General features: G+C 40.9%; 1 protein-coding gene and 1 long non-coding RNA gene across 7 annotated transcripts; one reads left to right on the top strand and one right to left on the bottom strand.

Annotated features, from left to right (window-relative positions):
* The first annotated feature begins 2,384 nt into the window (after positions 1 to 2,384).
* On the top strand, positions 2,385 to 10,638 carry LOC108137687 (cytospin-A). 6 transcript variants are annotated; one of them, XM_017259552.2, is made up of 10 exons: positions 2,385 to 2,518; positions 4,506 to 5,746; positions 5,814 to 5,954; positions 6,695 to 6,871; positions 6,935 to 8,213; positions 8,271 to 8,425; positions 8,504 to 8,623; positions 8,698 to 9,034; positions 9,421 to 9,695; positions 9,766 to 10,638. In XM_017259552.2, exons 2-10 carry the CDS (start codon positions 4,901 to 4,903, stop codon positions 9,853 to 9,855), a joined length of 3,420 nt encoding a protein of 1,139 aa, XP_017115041.1. In that variant the 5' UTR covers positions 2,385 to 2,518; positions 4,506 to 4,900; the 3' UTR covers positions 9,856 to 10,638. The 6 variants fall into 6 exon arrangements, with proteins under 6 accessions (XP_017115041.1, XP_017115044.1, XP_017115046.1 ...); XM_017259555.2 differs by having other exon boundaries at positions 4,567 to 5,746; XM_017259557.2 differs by lacking the exon at positions 2,385 to 2,518 and having other exon boundaries at positions 3,888 to 5,746; positions 8,507 to 8,623.
* An 8,374-nt stretch (positions 10,639 to 19,012) lies between these two features.
* Positions 19,013 to 19,625, bottom strand: LOC108137620. Its single transcript, XR_001774053.1, has 3 exons — positions 19,575 to 19,625; positions 19,429 to 19,497; positions 19,013 to 19,374 (listed from the first exon to the last, which is right to left on the bottom strand). It is a non-coding gene; the product is annotated as an uncharacterized LOC108137620 (long non-coding RNA).
* Positions 19,626 to 21,201: the final 1,576 nt, after the last annotated feature.

Raw genomic sequence — 21,201 nt, forward strand, 5'->3', positions numbered from 1 at the left:
TTAATGTTGTTGATTTGTATATTGATTTAAATTTTTAAATTTATAGTTTTATGTGTTCTAAAGTACCTTGTTACTTTACTCCATAACTTCCTGAGAGTGTGGGAAAAACATTCACCGATATAACCGACTGTTTAGACTATAGCGCACATTTCTTTGGCGCGCCAAAGCGTAACATTCATAAAGAAACGAAAATTCACAGAGCAACTGCCCCTTTCGCCTTTTTAACCGAACGCAAGTGAATGGCCGGAGGGGCTATGAAAACCCCACAACCCCCCTAAAAACTTCTGGTTGCCGCCGAGTGTTATTTTTTTTTTTAATTTTTTCTTTTTGAATATGTCAGGAGCGAATGAATGGCCAAGTTTTTAAGTTGTAACTGGCTGCCCAGTGGTTACCTCAGGTGGCCAGCGAAATGCGATCCGAAAAGGGGGTTTTTTTGGGGGGGGCTATCTGCAGTTATCAGCTGCTGCTTCCAGAGGCGTTCCGCGAGGGGTGGGGAGAGCGGTGCGGGGCGGGTGAAAGGGGGGCGGGTTGGCCTTAACGATAAGCACTGTTTTGGCCTGGCTTTTTGGTCATAGACCTCAAACGTACCCCATACCTAGCTCGCAAACAATAAAAATCATAAAAGAGAAACGTGGTGGGGAAAAAGTGACAGGGAAAAAAAAAGGGGGGTGAGTTAAGGCCGAGAGAAACGTGGAAGTGGCAGAAATGCAGAAAACCGCAAATGCCCCCAACGAACGGGCGACGCGCTTTGCTGCCTCTTGCGGTTTCTTTGGCTATTTTGCTGCTTCTTTGCTGCCTCTGATAAGCCCCACGCTTAAGAAGAGACAGCAGAAGAAAAGCCCCAGAAGAGCGGCCAGAAGAATCAGAAGAATTAGCCAACTAGCCTACACTGAAAGAAATAACAACCCTGATTAAGGTTTGGACACGTGAAATATTCAAAATTATCTTCCAAAACTAAAAACCATTAAGTATTCATGTATATATATGGTCATCAATAGCGATCAATAGATTAAAATTGGATTTCGGACCTTCCTTTCGATGTGAAACTGTAACTGACTATAAATTCTTTTTAGAAATTTAATCATAGAATCGAGTGCTTGCCAGACTGGATATACCATTTTTTTTTTAAATTTTGCATTGTTTTCCATACTTTAATGCATATAATTAATGAATAAACCTTAAATATCAGTCTTAATTATTTGTTTGTATCTTATATAATATTTTGGTCGATTAATAAGTAAAAAAAAAAAAAACCAAAAAATAACTTTTTAAGGTAATGAGGCCTAATTAGACTTATCGAACTAATCAAAGCTTTCTAGCAATGTTTTTTATTTTAGCTTGTCTTCCAAAATTTTTTAATTTTTTTTTTTTAATTGTGGATTATAAAAGATTCAATATTTAAAAAATTAAAAATGAAATTTAAAGTAAGCAACTTCTCTCAGTGCATGCACACGCAACGCGGTAAAATATCAAGATATCAAAAAGCTGGCAAAAGAATGCGGGGAGAGCAGCTGGCAAACTGAAATGAATTGTCATTCAACGCCATGGGAGCTCGACTTTGGTCAATGTACCTAGGCCTAAACCTCTTTATTTCCCAAGAATTTTAATAGTTAAATGAAACTAAAGACATTTCTAAATTTGTTTTATAGAAGCACACGTTTCAGGTCTATTCTGCGAGTTTTATAGGCTGAATCGATGAATTATTAATTATGTTTATTTAATTAATTTTGTAAAGCATTTAAAAAAGTTCTTTGGTAGTTCATACGATAACTAGTGTACTTTTTTCGTAGGTGCGTCTTAGTATTTTTGTTTATATTCCTGAAGCATTTTGAAATATTTCGTCATTGTAATAGTTCATAGTAAAAGTTATAATCAACATTAAGCTCAACAGCTTTTATTTCTTATAGGAATGGTAAAAAATGCTGTCATTGAAAAAAATGAGAAAACGCGCTCCTACAATTTTAAAAATTTGAGAGAAAACAACTTAAATCGACAGCCCTCTCCCGTCTCTCCCTTCTTATTTATCTTAAAAATAAACATAAATTTTAAATTTTTTTTAACAAAATATTACATACAAAAACAAAAATGAAATACACGCATATTTTGGTAAGGAAAATTGGGTTTCTTAATACATGTCGTGTACCTCTGTTATGCAATAAACCTTAAAACTTTTTAAAATACCTTGCAAACCGAAATATGTTGTAATAGAAAATGAATTTAAAAGTAAAAATATGTGACCACTGTAGCCCATTTTAATTTGAAGTTCCTATTTTTGGCGCGCTATTAGTGTTGGACAACGCGTCACGCATGCGCCGTGGCCGAGAGCGCCCTGTGGCTGAAGTGTTATCGAGTGTATCGATAGACGCTTTCGACTGGACACTTGTTGTTGTTGTTTGCAGAAAGAAACAGAAAACGCGCGTCGCTTTTTGCCATTTGTTCGTTTGTTTAGTGTCGTGCGTTGTTCCCCTCGTTTGGCTTACTCTTTTTATTTTCCCCCAAACTTTGTGCAACATTAAAGGTTTTTATTTTAGTATTTATAAAACAAAAAAAAAAACTCGGCTCGGTACTTGCGTGTGTGTGTGAGCAATAAATATGTATGCGTGTGGAGTTGGCTTTTTGTTTTGCTGGCGTATTCCGGTTTTTTTTTTGACAAAAGAGAGTGCGAAAATCGAAAGAAATCCCTTTTACAGTTATCTGGTGCAAATAATTAAACGGTGTTGTTGCTATTTGATTCATTCACCGCCACATCTCTCTCTCGGCCTTTGCTTCTCCCCCTGATTTTCATTCAATTACCGTGCTCTTTCTGGCAAACTCCATTGTTGTTGCTGCCTCTCATTGAAGGGCAAACCGATCTCCCCTCTTTTCCTCTCCCACACATCCTGTTTAGGCCTCTTTTGGTCTCTCTTCGCTGCAGTTGCAGTTGCAGTGTTGCATAGGTCCCGAATAAGGGCGCGCTCTCAAATTGTAATTGAAAAGGAACATTCAAATGCTAAGTGGTCTGATGTTTGCCTTACGTTTTTGACCAATTATCCAACTTATCACTGTGCAAACGAGATAAAGATAAACCCCTAGCCAGCTGATAAAAAAAACCACGAAACCCGTGTTCATCAGCAATTAGTCAAAAAAGTGTCCCTCAGAACATGAATTTAATTTGTGATTCGCTCGTTTGCATGATGTCACTTTACTGTTTGCGTTTCAATTTAAGGCCCAAAGTAAAATAAACAAATTTGCGTGTTTCGCGTGGGCTGTTGGCACTAAAAAAAGAAAAGAAATCAAAATAATTCGAGGCCATAAATGGCAACCAAGCGAAATCAGAAAAACGGCCGCTCAAAAACCACAACCTTTACCAACACTGGCCAAGACGGCGTGTTGCAAGTGCAGCTCTGCCACCGCCGACGTCGCTGCTGCGGTCAGCTGTCAATGTCATTTGTTGGTGCAGTTCAATTTTTTGCTCTTGCTCTGTTTTTATGACGCGTCGTGACATGAGTAATCCGGCATATTTGTGACAATGGGGAAAGAACACATGAACAAACAGGCATACTTGCATTGGGGAGAGAGATGGGGCAGGGTAGGAGTGGTAGCGAAGGGCGGAGAGTCCTCTCTCACTCGCACACAAACACACCATTCACGCCTGTTTGCACGCGTACAGCAAAGGTCAATGTTATGGCACCTGGCATTTAACTTTGAAAAGACTTAATTTCAACCGTTCACGTGTGAACATTCTGTCCTTTTAGATTTTTATTACTTGTCATATGATAATTAAATTCTTTTTATTTTCAATAAAATCCATGCGGAACATCTTTAAAGAAATATTGTTTTACCTTAAATGTATATGTTTTTATTTTTAGCAAGAAGCTTATAAGAAAACCCTTGTCTCTTAAAAAAATTGTTAACATTTATTTTTATTTCTCTTTTGTACATGTGCCAAAAAAAACATTTGAAATGCAAAGGGGTGCGGTGTTATTGATTTGACCCCGGCTGTTCAGCGCCGTACGTGTGATTGGGAGTGTGTGCAAGTGTGAGCTGTTGAAACGTTGACGTTGCAGCGGAACAGCAATATGTCCGTCATTCCCTCATTCCGGCATTCCATCCAAATCCGAGTCAAATCCGAATGCGCGCTGGGATAACTTTTCAGAATTTCAATTTCGATTTCATGATCGTCGAGTGCATTTTAATTATTAATTAATTGGGTGTGACTGTGATTTTGATTGTGTGTTTGTTTGTTTTGATGTTTCTCTCTCTTTAAACCTCTCAATTTTTTTATCGCTGCTCTCTTGGTGACAACAACAATGCAATGCGATTGTTTGCCGCAGCACAAACGGGTTATATTGTTGTTGCCAGTAGTTGCTGGTGTTGCATGCAACATGAGCATCTGTTGCTGCCTCTAATTTCGCGTCCGCTTTCCTTCATTCATTTATTCGTCGCCCGTCTTGCATTACAAATTCTGCCCAACAATTCGCACAGTAATTTCACTTTTTCGCCCCGTTTTCTCATCAAATCAAAAGAAAGCAGAGCAAATTGACTTGATAAAAGTTTTGTGATAACAAGCATGTACAAAATAACCAGCAATAAGCGATAACCGATAACCGAAGACAACGAGCACTGCGAGAAAAAAATTAACTTAAATTCTGTACACAAACTATAAATATTATATTTACATCATTGATAAAACATTAAGTAAAAACGCGAAAAACTCGTAACGAAAACAGTGAACACAGCTAAAATTCAGCACACAAAATATAAAACGCATTCATCATGCATAAAAGATAAAAAATAATAAAATAATAATATACACAATATGCTTCATATTAAATAAATACAAAGGCACAATAAAATATAAATATTTAAGTTGGCCCGTTGATGGTTCACGTTTTGCAACAAGCTAGGATAAGCCGGCAAAATGATCAAACTGAAATCATTGTTCCGCAGAGGACAGGGCACCTCCAGCTCGAACTCCTCCAATTCTTCGCACAAACAGCAGCAGCACTCCTCCAACAACAATCGCCAGAAGTCGCAGTCGAGCACTTCATTGAATACCGCCCACGAGCAGCAGCCACAACAACAGCAGCAGCAGCAGCAGCAACAGAAACAGCATCACAACAACACCGCAGCAACGACAAAATTCTACGCTCACCAGGAGGCGGCCAGCTACGAAAGGGGCGTGGATGTGGGCGATGAGGAGGCGCTGCTGCTGACCAACCAACAGCAGCAACAGCGGCGACAACAGCAACAGCAGTTGCAGCAACAACAGCAGCAGCAGCAGCAGCAGCAGCTACAGAGCAACACCTTGCCCCAAAAGAAATCCAAGCTTAAGGGACAAAAACAGCCAAAGCAATTGCCATTGCAGCAGCAAAACAGCAATGCAAGTGAGCTACAACAGCAGCAACAGCAACAGCAACAGCAGCAGCAGCAGCATCCACTGATGACTTCCCTGGCAGCCGTGCCGCAGGCAGCAGCAACTGGCAACAGCAGCAGCAACATCAATAACAACAACGCATTGGCCGCGCTGCAGGATGGTGGCGCTGCTGCCGCCGCTGCAGCAGATTTCTACCAGCAACTAGCAGCAGCAGCAACAGCAACATCGGCCAACGGCAGCAACCCCAGTTCGAATAGTCCGGCCAACGCATTTCCCGCAGCAGCAGCAGCCGTTGCTGTTGCCGCTGTGGCAGCCAGCAGTTATCAGCAACAGCAGCAACATCAACAGCAACTAATCAACAACGAACAGCAGCAACAGCAACTCTTAGAGGTAAGGCTATGCCCCTATTTGTTTGTTCACTTCTAAATTTAATAACTAAAACTTAACCACCACACAGGCTAACAACAAAATGCAGGAGCTGCAAAAGCAGCTGGAGAGATCGGAAAGCGAGCAACTGCAGCTGGAGACACGCATCACGGAGCTGCTGCCATACCAAAGCGAGGTGGCCAGGCTGAAGGGCGATCTGGTTAAGATGCAGGTGCGCAAAAAGAACCAGGGGAGAGTTGGGACGGGGTTCGGATGGGGTTGGGATGGGTTGTCGGGCCAAAAAGGGGTGCATAGTGGGCGGAAACGGGGTGGCTGGCTAACCACAAATTGCTGATGTGTTGTCACGGCTGATTGATGTTGTTTCTGCTGTTAAAGTTGCTATTTCCCCATGACAAAGTCATTTTATACCCCCTTTTTGCACCATCTAGGGCCATTTATATAATAAGTTAAAAAGACTTTAGCCAAACAGCTAGAAAAGCATTTACCAAGAGCTTTAAAGCAGAAATCTCTACAACTTAGTTGAAGAAATCGATTTATATTTGCATCTGTAATGAATTGTAAGAAGATGTATGTTGAAGAATATCGAAAAAGATATAAAACCATGAGTAATGTATTTAGTTTTGGTACATTGTGTTAGGTCATGAAGTCTATAAATACCAAGAGCAATACAAATTAATCTCGAATGATTAATAGTGGCCTGTAGAACGGCGTCGATAGAGGGTATTCTCCGTAGAGACCCCGCCACTAGCCAATGACTAAGCCGTGTTCTCGGGGGCGTTGCGCTTCGCTTCGCTACCCTAACCAATCCATTGATATTCAATACGATCTATAGACGATGCGCTCCTTTAATTGAGTCTAGTAGTTGAAAGCTTTTGCGTCGTAGAACAGCCAGCAGCAATATTGCAGCTCAGAGGAAAGCAAAACTGATCAGTCTGATGTGTGTGCTTACAGAGTCTACAGGAAAAGACCCAGATGGAGATCGGCAACCTGAAATACGAGAACGAATCTCTGCGCAATCGGCTGCGGGACGTTGTGAACTCGCCGCTATCGGATGCGGAGAAGCACCAGATCATCCAAGACTCGCAGCGGCTGCACAGCTCTGCGCCCGCCTCGATAGCTCTGCCCAGTGTGAGTACTCCCAGACAATTTCTATCAAATGCAAATCCATCTAAATCCCACAATCCTTCCCAGACAAACGATGCGCATGATGGCACACCCTGCCTCACGCCCGACTGGGACAAACAGTCATCCTCCAGCGAGATTTCTGTAGCCTGCCTGCAGGACAAGATCATTCAGATGGAGGAGACGCACTACTCCACCAACGAGGAACTACAGGCTACTCTGCAAGAGTTGGCCGATTTGCAAACCCAGTTGACGGACACGCAGACGGAGAACGAGCGTCTCGCCGAGGAGAAGGATGTGCTCTTCCAGTCACTTTGCCGACAGACCGAGAAACTGAATGAATCGCGCACGCAGATCAGTACACTGCAGGAGCTGCTCCTGCGGGATTCCAAACCGGCTGCCTCCGAAGTCAGTGCGTCGGAGCGGGAGCAAAAACTTCTGGATTTAATCAAAACATCCCAGGAGGAGCGTGAGGCTGTATTGCTCAAGCAGGAGGAACTTGGAGCTGAGTTGGCGGAACTGAAGCAAGCGCGGGAAGCTGGCCAGCAGGAACAGCAGCGCCAGAGGGAGCGGATTGCCCTGCTTGATTCCCAGCTCGATGCGGCCAATGCGGAGCGACGGCAAGGAGAGGCTCAGTTCTCACAGGCCAAGGAGGAGATCTCGCAGCGGGCCATCGAAATAAGTCGCTTAAGCACACTGCTGGAGAATGCGCGCTCTAAGATCGAGGAGCTGGAAGCCGATTTGGCCAGGGGAGACAAGACAGACCTAAGCGATGTGCTGGATGTGGCCAGAAAAGAGAAGGATGCCCTGGAAGAGCGTGTGGCCGAGCTGCAGGATCAGTGCTCGCGCAGCCAAGCTGAGCTGAGAAGACTACGCGAGCAGCTCTCCGGGCTGACCGAGGAATGCAAGGTGGTTAAAAACAATGCCAAGTGTGCGGTCTCCCACCTCGAATATCGCTTGGAGCAGCTGCAACGGGACAAGGACAAAATAGCTGGCGAGTGGCAGGCGCTAGAGGAACGCGTGGCCGAACTGCAGGTGCAGTGCAAGTGCCACCAGGAGGACAAGGCCCAGCTGCAGTCCCTGCTGGGCGAGACCCAACGTCACTTGGGCGATGTACAACTACAGCTGGGCGAGTCGGAGTGCCGGCTCGACCAGGAGACACAGCTGCGACGCAAGGAGGCCGAGGAGTGGCAGCAATTCCAGGCCGATCTTCTCATGACGGTGCGCGTGGCCAATGACTTCAAGACTGAGGCGCTCAGCGCTCGGGAGCAACTCGTGCTCGACAACAAGACGCAGAAGGAGAAGATCAGACTGCTGGAGCAGCAGCTCGAAAAGCTCACCAAGCAGCGTAAGTTTAGTTGATGTCTACGTTGCTTATGGCTAATGCCCTTTTCGAAATCCCCAGCAGAACTGCAGCAGTCGGAGACTCCGCAGGCGGTGCTGTCCACAGTCCAGCGTGAGATGGAGATGGCCACGCGGCGCAGCAAGCTGAGCTTCAGCCGACAGGATTCGCGACTCTCCGTCAAAACGCTCATCGAGAGCATTGAGAATAACAAGGCGGTGAGTGGCCTAGTAAATCGTTCCCCCCTGAGATCCGCTTCTTAACTCAAACTCTTTTTTTTTTATTGGATTCTACAGCAGGGCAAAGCCGACGAGGCGGAATCCCACTACAGTTCAACGTCCAGCCTCAACAGCGGCACTCCGGAGCTGGGAACTACGCCCATTATCTTTCCCCCCTCCAGTGATTGGCATGAAAGCGTGAGTTTAATCTGAACCAAATCTGAGTGATGAGAATCTCTTTACTGACCGTGGTGGTCGTGTATCTCTCACAGCTTCGCCTGCCTGTGCTGCAGAGCAGCAACCTGCACGTGAATGTGGGCAATCAATCGGGCACCGGAACGGGAGCTAACATTTCGGCTGGCAGCGGAGGAGGACCAGCTAGCACTACCAAAGCCACATTGCCGCTGCGCGATCAACAGCAGCAGCAGCAGCAGCAGCAGCAGCAGCAGCAGCAACAGACTGCGATAACAACGCCCCAAAGCCAGATCCAGGCCCAGATTCAGATCCAGAACGTTTCCCAGCCTTCGACGCCGGCCACGCCCAGCAGTGCGGGTAGCAGCAGCAGCAGTGGGCTGCCATTTGGCAATGTCTCAAAGTCCTTCATAAGCGGTACGAAGCTACAAATACTTTATATACTTTAAGTCCAATTCTCAACATTTTGATTGAGGAAATTTCTGAAACTCTAAATCTAATTTTCTGTGCGAAATTGAGTTAGCTTGACCATGGAATATTCGTCCTTAGAAGATAAACTTTTATATATTTCGCCGGTTGTACAACAAATAATTGTCACCTACACAAAATTTCACTATTTCTGGATCCATAAAACTACTATCAGCTCAATTTTTTTTTTATGATACGCTAAATCATACTCAACAATATAAATGTGAACAGTTTTTTTTTGGATCTATTAAAGTTAAATTCTAATGATTGACATGCAAATCTAATAGATTAACAATAAATTAATATTAATGGCTTTAATATCACACATTTTTCAGGCGAACGCAAGGACCCGCTGAACATGCTGGCCAAGAACGGAGGCTCGAAGCGTAACGCCCTGCTGAAGTGGTGCCAGAATAAGACAGTGGGCTACCGCAACATCGACATCACCAACTTCAGCTCGTCGTGGAACGATGGCCTGGCCTTCTGTGCGATCTTGCACTCGTATTTGCCGGATCGCATTCCGTACGATCAACTGAGTCCGGCCAACAAGCGGCGCAACTTTTCGCTAGCATTTGCGGCTGCCGAGTCCGTGGGAATTGGCACCACCCTGGTGAGTTTCCTTGTTAAAGCCCATTTGCCACGAAACTGTATTATTATCTGAACAATTTATTCGCTACCAGAACATCAATGATATGTGTCAGATCGAACGACCCGACTGGATGCAGGTGATGTCCTATGTGACGGCTATCTACAAGTACTTTGAGACCTAGAAGAAGTGGGAACTTGAGGAGCGTCTGCTGCCCTTCACTTGGGCTCTTTTGTGTAGTAGTTGTAGGGTTCGCTTTATTTTCCAATATACATCTCGTGTTTTTTTTTCTTTTAAATACTTTTTTTTTGTTGTTGTTGTTGGTTATATTCAGCATTTCCAGTCTGGACAGCAAGCAAATCTTTTAATCCATTCGCCTAGCTAGTACGCTTTTTATTTTTTTTTCTGAAACTTTCCTTCTGTTTTAGTGTGTCTACGTCCATGTGCTTGCCCATGTACAGTGGTCACTCGGTGCAGTGGCACATATTAAGGCATCGCATCTGTAAAATGCATTTGTTTGTTTTTCGGTTTTACAGACGAACCTTTTAGCACTAAGTTTAAGCTTAAAGTTTAATTTTAATGGAGCTTCGAAGGTTGTTCAGGTGACGAAAGCACTTCGGCTCGGTCCATCACTCCAAGGATAACGATGAGACTCTCCCAGCCAGTGACCACTGTACATGGGTAAGGTAGTGTTTTTTTTTTTTTTTATTGCCTGGTACAGAGTTTATTTTTACACGCAAATCGACGATGGAGTATAATTAGCTTGATTAGCTTGACTATGAAGCATAACTATAGATATAAAATGGAGAAGGTCCGGACTAGCTTTAGCGTATATATAATTATTTATTCCAACTACATCAGATCACTAATTTAAACGCAAACAAAATGTATTTTTTTCAACGATTCATTCTACGATCTACCATAAAGAACAAAAAGCTGCAAAATGACAGTAAAACAAAACACTTAATCCCCGTTTGTTTTCTTTAGCTTATTAAATACATTAATTAAACTGGGTTTAGCGCTGTGGCAGTAAATTAAAAATTTTCTGAAATTTTACAGCTTTCGTAATTTGCATTTTTCGTAATCAAAATTTTCTAAGCCTCTCGCTTATTAAAATAGATCAATCTTGATGCCACACCAAACGAGGAACTTGAGCCTTCGGAAAACGGGTGGGAGTGATGATGTGGTGTGTGGTGGAAACTCTCGGAAAACTCTCAAAATGGCGCTCCTTGAGCAAGGAAATTTCCCTTGTCGAGTGGGAAATTTCCCAAGGAGCAGGAAAGAGATGGCTTCTGTACGTCGTCGATTCCTCTGTTTTTGTGGGCGGGATTCCGGACGTGGTTGGTCGAGATTCCGGGGGATGGTGTGGGCGGCGGTGGGTGTGGCATGCGGCAGGGGATTTAATTAAGTGCCCATGGCCCACCGCAGGGGGTGTGCGATTTCTTTAAAATTAAAACAAGCCGATGATTGATGTACTCGAGGCTAATAAGAAGAGGAGGCAGCAAAAGCTGGAAAGTCTTACGGCTATGAAACGCACAGTATGCTATGTTTTTTTATTTCAAATAAGATGTATTCAAACTCTATACTTTTCGAAAAATATAGATAAATCAATAAAAAGCTATAGCAATACTAAAAACTTATGCATTTAAGTTCTAAATATTAGTTTCACTTATTTAGTTGAAAGCTAAAATATAACTTTATATTATTAATCACCCCATCATTGATTTTAAAACGTAGGTATGAAAATCATCAGCGATTTCAGCTTAAATAATAATTTTATCTTAACTTTTGACCTGCAAATAAAATCATGCTTAAGTTGCATACTTTTCGGAGTAAATGGCTTATGTATTTTTTTCTCTATTAAATCTGCGAATTCAGTAAATGACTGGTTACTATTGTTCATTTCTCATCTTTAATTTCATTACCGACAATCCAATTTCAAAATGGAATCCCAGGTTCCTTAGACCCGTTGACAGGGTTAACTCCTTCAGCTCTTTGAGTTCGAATCAAATGCATGTGCTTATCCGCTTCCGTGTTCGTTTATTTGGTCCGCATGTTCAGGCCAAAGTCACGTAGTGCCGCAAAACCTTTAAGCAGCTATACTAAAGCACCCATCCTACCCATTCGTTTGACTCGCAGTTGCAGGACAAAAGCAAATTGTATCTGTCAATTAGGCGGCTCCTTCTGGTATCGCCTTTTTCTCTCTCTTTTAGTCCTTAATGCCCGGCACATGTCGAAAATGAAATTAAACGCTGACGCATCTTTTGCTGACCAGTGGACAGTTACCAAAATATACGAACGTATAGTATATGTATATGGTGGGGGGATTGGGTGATTGGGTGGTTTGGTGAATTTAAGGAAAATGCTTAGTCATAAATCAAGAAATCGGCAAAAATAAATTTCAATGCGGCTAACATTTTAATATACAAAACAGACTGGCCAAGCCAAAGGCACGAACGAACGCACGGACACGGACTTATTCGCTCACTCACTCACTCAATCGGTGGCAGTGCAACTATAAAAATATTATCTATAGTTTCCACTTAAATGCACAGCGTCACTTACCGGACGGCGCTCGTCCTTGTCCACCACCCAATCACCCAACCACCCGCCTCCCCCCTCTCATGTGGATAAATCATAATGGCTAATGTGCACTCATAAATGGATAAGCCAGGCGGTAAAGTACACGGTACTAAATTTATACCATCTGTTAATCAATTTTGTGTTGAAAGTAAAGTTTATCCTATTGTTTTCAAGTTATATTTCTTTGATCGTAAAAAAATAGCATTTTGATAATATTTATTTAAATTTTGGTATCATTTCAATCTTTTTACACCCATCCATGTTTTGATATTGTTATGCTCATAAAAATGTTTTCAATAAAAACTTAAACTGTATTAAAAAAGTAGACTTCTATGAATTTACTAATTTACAAAAATAAACCTATTAAAACAAACATAGTTTAAAGAAAAGTTTGTAAACCATCTTATTTTTTCTCTGTGCAGGTACATATGTAGCTTCAGCCGAAGGAAACCCGAGACGTGCCGGGGAATGTGGATGTGCATATGAGTGGTGAGTGAGTGGGAGAGTGGGAGAGTGGGTGTGGATGGGATCCAGATATATAGATAGTGCTGGTTGGACATTGCTCATTCAGGTCAGGTCATGTCAACTCAGGCGGCGGGAAATCGTTTTGTGTGCGTGTCATTTATGGGTCATTTGCCAGAGATCCATGAAATACCTGAACCCACCAAGAACAAGTATGCCAAGCCAGCCGGAAAGCGCTGATGGGGTACGATAATAAATAGTAAAAATAATAATTTAATAATAATATTAGCAAAGAAAATTTACGAAATCTTTATGAAGTTTCAAAGTTTTGTTGAAAAATTATTTTCAAACTATTGAAACTTTACATTTCCTGTATACGTAACAAACTAGGATTCATGGTCCATTTACAGAGAAAAATTATAACAACAGATTTACCTTTATTTTAAGTATCAGTTTCCGTGCTGGCTGAACTTTAACCTCTTGTCACATTCGATTTTCCATTTGCTCCACATTTTCCGATTTACAGATAAACAGACCACACACACAGACACAGATAGATACTCACCCACACACATGGGGAAAAGTTGACTTCCTGTCATAGTTGGAAGTTAATTTGGATCCTAACTTTGACTTCATAGCATTTCCCCCCTCTACTGCCACTTCCGATGCCCGCAGGCAAATCCTGTTTACTGCCTGTCAACTTATAAACAATTTTCCATGATAATGACGCCGACGATCGGAGCAACTTTTGCGGCGGAAGCAAAGACTTTTCAAAACGAAGGAAACGCGGAAAAAAAAAGGGGAAGGATTATAATCGGGTAATGGAAAATCGAAGAGCGACAGAGATTAAATGCACTGGGCAACATTTCCGGTTTCGAAAAGATGGTCCAGCTCCATGACGAGGCCGCTTCGATTTGATTTCCTCCCGGCAACAAAGAGCTTTATGATTTTCCGGTCAATACAATTCCAGCGGCTGCACTGCATCCTTACAAATCAACAAGCATGACACATTGCCGCCCAGCCATTGTTGGCTCAGTTCGGAGCTCTCCGCTCGAGGAAGTACTAAAAAACACAATGGAACAGGGCAGGGGTTCGACGACTATACGAGTATTCCGACAGTTCGACTGCAATGACAGTCACAATGGACCCACAAAGACCCATGGAGTGCCCCGCGCCCTTCTCAAAATCTACCTAATGTCATCCTGCTCTCGGACGAGATCTGAAGTCGTAGGGTCATCGAGTCTGAGGGTCAATAAATTGTGATTAGACAAATGCAATTCATTTTTTTAGGGTTCCGGAGTCAATTGCCGGCGGGGAATATGTACTCGACTGGGGTTAGAATTGGAATTAGTGTACTAATCAAATGAAAGGGAAGTCTGTGCCAAGGGTTATGACTACAATTAAGTGTTATGTAATTATAATAACACTTATAATATAATAATATAATTGTTTAGCCTCTTAAATGCCACTTGCATTAAATTAAGTCGACTTGGTCAGTTTTAAATTAAAAAAAGGAACAAATTTAATTTTTTTTAAATATTTTTATATGATTTCTATATGTATTGTTTTCTTTTAACGCGAGACCCACCTTGGGCGCCAAGTATTTTATTTTATTTGATTCCACAAACAAAGAACGATTTACCTAGTTAAGCTTCTAATTAAGTCCTGATTTCTTTGGCTGCATATAATTTGGCATTATTCAATCAAATTTTGGGACTTATTTGTTTAATATTTCAAGACGTCAAAATAATTTAAAAGTCGAACATTTTGCTTCTTGTGTAACTCGTGTCGTTGCCTTGGATTTTCTTCAAAGCATTTGCCTGTAAATGACTTGTACGACCTTCTTGCTAAACGATCCCCATTATGAACCCATACAAATTCAATAAAAAATCCCGCAGTTCGCCTGCCAGTTACCCCTTATTCGCACATCCTTCGGAAAGGGAATAACAAGGCTCATGAATCTTGTCCCACGGGCGTAGTGCCACGTCGTAAGCTAATACGCATCAGGGCTAAATGCTCCGGCCAAGTCAATAAATGTGTTTGTGCACCAACCCCACTTGCCCCACCCTGAAGAACCCCCTCCGATCTGGTACGTCCACACCCCTGACTTCTTGCCCTTTGCACTTTGCCCTTTGTCCTTTGGCCACACTTGCCTAGCTCACTTTGATTTGCACGCATGAACTCTGTTTCCTCTGCAGAGAGAGAAAATATCACTTAAATTCTAATTAAATTCCTCATGTCATTAATTTATGCATACAAAAGTAGCAGTTTTATTAAATAATTTTCAAACAAATAATTATAAGCTTAGTTCATCAAAACTATCCGCTTATTTCATTTCCGTCTGTTTTAAGCGTATTAAGAAATTAAATTAAAGAATCAAATATCTCCATAGAGTGTCACATAGAGTAAATGTGCACAAATTTTGTAAAAAGACATCTTAAATTGATTCATATTGACTGATTATAGCATAGTTGATTCAAAACTACACACATAAGCATCTTTTTCAACAAGTTTTGGGAAAAGCTAATGAAAAATAATCAAGTAGTTTTTGGTTTGCTTGGCTTTTTTTTTCCCACTGTTCTTTTGAAATTTCAGCCTCCTGCGCTGAACGGCGTGTCAATGTTTGTTTAGCACCCCTCCTCACCATCCTGCTAACCAGATTTCAATTTGTGCCGAGCAAAGTGTTTATGAGATTTTGGGCTGCCGCTGCTAAATGGCCGAAATCCTTGTGTCCTGGGAGGAATTGTGTGCCTCGACACCCCCGCAGGACTGGAAGGACTCGCCGGATTCGTCGGGCATCTGCGTGTGCGTCTGATATACCATATACTCGGTTTTATTCTTCCCTTTGTTTGGCTTTGTTTTGTCCTGTTTGGTTTGCTTTGGTTTGGTTTGATGTAATGTGACATGATGGTTTCATCAAAAGCGCATTAAAAACAAAGCAGATACGGAGCAAAACAAACAAAAGATGGCGGAATCGGGCAGGGAATTCCGTTATGGACGGATTCCTGCATCGTAAATTGCCCTCCTTTGTATCTCAGAGATAATCCAGCTTGAACTGTCGTTGGTTATAGTTTTCCTTTTGTGAAATACTTTATATTTGTTGTTTTCTTAGGTTTCATATCGGTTTTAAGCAAGGGCAATGAAATGTTATCATTAGCAGTATAAAATAGTTGGTTTGTCTCAAAATATTCAAAAATCTACACAAAAACAAAACCTCAAATGTAAATACATAAATTTTTTCATAAATTTAAACTACTTGCTATTGGAGCAACAGCGTAAAAAATTGGATATGAAGGGGTTATTGGGTTTTAGCTGAGAAATTCTATTTCGTAATCAAGCTATGAGTTTTTTATTTAATGTGAAGTGAAACATTGATCAACATATGTATATTGCCCAATTCACTAGCATGTTGATGACTTCGTTTGGATTTGTTAAGTTCACAAGGGTTAGCCTCGCTGGATCTCACAGGCCAATGCACTTCGTCTGAGTTCTGCAAGGGGACATTGGAGAACAGCACAGGAGAGGAGTCAAATCAGGGCAGCAAAAGGATTCAGGCCATTAAGTTCCGGAAGCGAGTTGATAACCAGACAACAAGTATACAAATCCAGCCGACCACTGACACAGGACTCCAGGACGTGGCATTACGTAGCTGTCCTGGCTCGGGATATTTATGCGTGTTTGGGTGTGTTTGTGCTTGTGTTTGTGCTTGTGTTTGTGTTTGTGTTTGTTCATTGCAGTAATTGGCTAGCGGGTCCGACAAACAACTTTTGTGCATATGCAAACCAGAACAAAAAAAAGAAATCCGAAAACGGGCAAAGAACCCGAAGAAGGCAAATGAATCAAAGCAAAGGCATCCACGATAAACTTTTTGGCCCGCTGAAAATTATTCCTCGCCTGTCTAGTTGAATGGGGGGGTTTTTTTTTTGTTGAGGCATATGATGACATCAAATATTACCGTAGAATTAATTCCTCTTAAACTTAATAAAGCATTCCATATTTAATATATACTTGTTCTTAAAGAAAAAAAAATTGTAATCATTTTTTTTGTTTGTGCCTGTCGAACCCATTTGAATATTGCAATATAGTTTAAGTACAAGTATATTAATATTCAAGTAATCAATGTTATTAATAGGGTTATAATTACCTATATATAAAAAACCAACTTCATTTGGTATATCAAACCTTATTAAAGAGGTAGTCTAAATTATTTTAATAGTTTTTTTTTTTTTAACTGAACCTGTATACCCCATGTAAACCGGTTATAGACCCCTGCGGTCTATGGGTTGGGTCCATGTTAGTTACTTTTGTTTTGCGTCCAGGCTGGACGAGTAAATAAATAAAAGAGCCGTCAGCGGGAATTAAGCAACCCTTCCGTTGCGAATAAATCAGCAAATTAATCGCACAGCCGAGTGCAGACCGCAGTGACTGTGCCGCAAACCCCCCTTTACCCATTTCTTTCTCCATTTTCTCCACCTCCACCTTCAACTCCAACTCCACTTTCCGGAAACGGAAACGCACACACAGTTAGCCACACATCAAATATAAATCCAGATTCCCAGCCCAATTTGAAAATCGAGTGAACTTCGCCTCTCTCAAGTGGATTTAAATTGGTTTTGCGTAACCGCAGTCGAGATTGAGTTTTAAAATTTTTTTCAATTATTTGTTGCTCCTTTTTGGCCCTGTTTGGTCCTGTCTGCCGCTGAACGGCGACACATTTCCGCTTCCGCTGGCTAGGAAAAAAAAGGAAATGTAACCCTGGCTGGGCTTGATTTGATTTGACTTTTCACGTTTCATTTAGCAAACGATTTCATTAGTTAAAAAGCGCAGTTTCTTTTCGGTCTTCTTTTCCTGAGGGGGTGTCCTTTCCGAGCATATTGTCCATGTTCTTGCTGTCCTTGCTGTCCTGGCTTTCCTTTTCTTTTCTTTTTTTTTTGCCCTTTCAATCGTCCGGGCGGAGTTGGTTTCCCCCTTTTGTGTGTGTGCACTCTCTTATTTTTTTTATCGCCATTCAAGTTTGTTTTTCCGCTTAAAGTATTTTTATTGAATCTCCTTATCGTTTTTTATGGCCACTCACCCAGTGGTCCATCGAACAACAACACCCCAACACCCCAAACCCCCCGATTAATGCTAATCTAAACAAATTCTGTCATTAAGGGTCCTTTTGGCTCCCCTCGTCAAATGTCCCCCGGAAATGTCGCGCTGCTCTGGCCTCTGGTTCCACATAAAATATTGTCAATCAATTCAATTACAAGTTGACATCATTGTTACTTATTGTTGACGTCAATTGTCCGGCCAAAAACCCCAGCTCCTGGAGTCCCTGATTTATGGAGTTCCTCAGTTCCTCACTGGGCTGACCACTTGGTGGCAGTTTCTGCTCCAAAAACCCAACCCCTGACCTTGTTTTCTTGTTGACTCAGTTGGCTCTTATGGGGAAAAATAATGCCTGCTGTTACAAAAAAATAATATTATACTATAAATATAAGAGAATATTATTTTAATTAAAGAAATAAATAAATAGAACAATCAATAGAGATAGTTAAATTGCAATACATTGAGCTAATTAAAGTTCATAATGCAACTGAATAGTTTAATTTGTTACATTTTAAATATTTAAGACTTTTGCTGACAAAATCTACTTAAAGTAAAATACAATATTTGATTAACGTACTTAATTTTCAATGTTTAATTAATGACTTTCCTTTAATGTATGTAAAACATGTCAAGTTTTATGTAATGAAAATATTTCCATATATTTAACATGCAGATGTTTATGTATAGTTGCGGAAAAGATTACCTGTTCTACAGGACTCTTCAGGACCTCGTTCGATTTGCCCCTTGGGATGGTGTCTACTCGAATTACCGATCAAACCCTCAAGGTAACGCCTACCCCTTTCAGTCCCACGCAATTAGGCGGCACACACGCTCGCTGGCGGGGTCAAAGATCAGTGGGCGGGGTGGGGCATGGTCGCAGAACACAGGACACACTCCAAGGCAACCCTTTTAATGACTTCCGTTCACCCGCTTTTCCATCGACGCAATCTGTCCGCCGCTTGTCGCTAATTGCCACCGAAGAGCCTTTCCATTACCATTTCAGTTTCCATTTCCATTGATTGATTTTCCTGCCCGATTTTCTTCTTGCGATCGTGTTTGCTTTGGCTGCCAGTTGCTTTGTTTATTTACCAATAATAATGCAATAAAAGGCCAAAAAGGTTAAACTCACTCAAAGAGTTGGTCACCATCCAAGGGGGAGAATAATTTCCCATTTCTATTTGCCTTCTACACAGGAAAAAAATACATTTTTGTTTGGAGCGAACATTTTATTAACAATTACATGAGTGAGAGTAATTGTTTATCGTTTAATGTCAATATAATATGTAATGTGTACTTTCAAATATGTGTTGTATTTGAGAGTGAGTCAGTGTGAAAATTCTGTAAATATTGTTTTATATTCGTGCCGAAAATTATATTCCTTGTATAGCATCATTCTAAGTATCACCATCGCCATGGTCCACATATTCATATTAGTTAATTGTATTCCTTTTTTGTAGTGTTGAGAATAAAATGATTATGATGGGATTATGGTTTTTAACCCGCATTGCGACAGTCCAGGTACATTTAGTTTTGTTACATTTTGTTACGATTTGTATGGGTGTTTAGACTATAAAAATATTGGAATTAGTTTTTAGTTACTTGATATTATGGTTTCACTAACCGAGGATAGTCAGCTTGTTATTGTCCATAGGTTTCTTCCGCTCATTTCATTGCCTTAACCTTTAGCCGCCTTAAAAAAGTTTTTAGTTATTTTTAATTATTTTTTTGTTCAATTTAGGATAATTTTTATATATTTATTTTACTTACCAAGGTGTTACTTCCACGAAGTCTAGGAAACGAATGAATAAATTGAGATCTAGGACTGGCGTAGCAGTTCAAATTTCGATTTGACTTTTTGGGCGTCGACTACTTGGGAGCAGGGCCTACTTGATTGGAAAATTTTAAACTAAATTTTAATAAAATTGTTTTGAGACTGGGAACTTCCAGAACACTTTACAAACAAACACTTATTATTGTTTTACAACTCACAATTTTAAAATAAATGCTAGTCTTGATATTTCTTAATTCCTATTTAAAGATTGTGTATTTAAAGGCTTAAAATAATATAATTTCTCTACTAGGTAGGATTTTTTTATCAATATATGCATATTTTACAAAATTAATCGTTTGGAAATTCACAATTTTTCGCTAAGTGCCACATTTACAGGTGCCTCGCGGGCTGCTCTTTTGTCTGCTAATGGCTTGGATCGTATCGCATTGTGCAGGATAGTATCGTATCGATGTCGTGGGAAGGTGGTGCAAAGGTGCAGTGGTGCTGAGCGTATTCAAATTCAAATTAGTCGATCGACACCGCAGCAACCACCGCGGATATGAGCACACAGAAGCCCAGAGAGCCACTCGCCGGGGTCATGTGAAAGTGCAAATTTATATTGGTTTAATGGGTTTGGTTTTCCCTTTGTTTTATGTCCGTGATTTCGCTGCCGAGGGGGAGTAGATACTATGAGCTAGCTATGTATATGCGTGCGCCCTTTATGCAAATCATTGTAATGCAATATTTAAATTGATGTTCGTGGCTTTTTAATGGCGCACGTTCAGCGGCTCCGCACGCAACTTTCCTCGTCCTGTCTCTTTCTGCATTCATTAGGGGTAAAATCATCTTTTTGGCCCTAGTCTCGACTTATTGACATGTTAATTAGGCATGTGAATATCAAATCAGTGGGAAACGCTGCTAGAAATGTGGGAACTTTTATAATTTTATTTACAAGTGTTTGTTTTAAGAGAGTTTCTTTAAATTGGAACCTAAAAATATGGTCCAAGCGACTTGTGTTTTACATAAATAATAGATATATATGTACAAATAAGCAGTAGAAAAAGTAATTGAAAAAAACCAATACAAAAGAAAAACAAACAAATAGATATACTTTTGATTTATAGTCTTATCGAACAAATATAGTAATTTGATTAATTGACTTTGTCCAAGCTTATCTTAAATAAAAATATCCCTGTGTTAAAGATTAGCCTATAAAAAAATGTAGTAAACTATTTAATTACCTTTGCCCAAAGTCGAGAGATATTTTATTAGATTAAACCAAACATTTTAATGCAACCATTAATCCAGCCACTTTATTACCTTTTCAATTACTCAAGAAACATTTTATATTTATTGTTTTTGAATGGCTAATCTCCCCCCGTCCCCGTTTGATTATCCATTTCAAATGCCACAAAGACCTGCTGATCCCTGTTATCCCGCCATATCCATCCGTACCGCCGCATTTTCCAATTTCCCACCACCACCCCCGACTTTTCACACCCCATTAGAAAGTCAATCTGTGAACGAACAAAACCTCATTCACACCCATAAAGTAAACTTTGGTTATCTCTGGGTCAGCAAATCGTCAACATATTGGCCGCATCTTCATAAATAAGAAAGTGT

The sequence above is a fragment of the Drosophila elegans genome, unplaced genomic scaffold, assembly GCF_018152505.1.
Source record: "Drosophila elegans isolate 14027-0461.03 unplaced genomic scaffold, ASM1815250v1 contig_149, whole genome shotgun sequence".
Lineage (NCBI taxonomy): Eukaryota > Metazoa > Arthropoda > Insecta > Diptera > Drosophilidae > Drosophila > Drosophila elegans.

Excerpts from the sequence above, each read along its gene's own strand:
- LOC108137687 (XM_017259552.2), top strand. The coding sequence starts at position 4,901 with ATGATCAAACTGAAATCATTGTTCCGCAGAGGACAGGGCACCTCCAGC. Across the intron at positions 6,872-6,934 it reads CCTCGATAGCTCTGCCCAGT|ACAAACGATGCGCATGATGG; the intron begins GTGAGTACTCCC and ends AATCCTTCCCAG. Across the intron at positions 8,624-8,697 it reads CCAGTGATTGGCATGAAAGC|CTTCGCCTGCCTGTGCTGCA; the intron begins GTGAGTTTAATC and ends TATCTCTCACAG.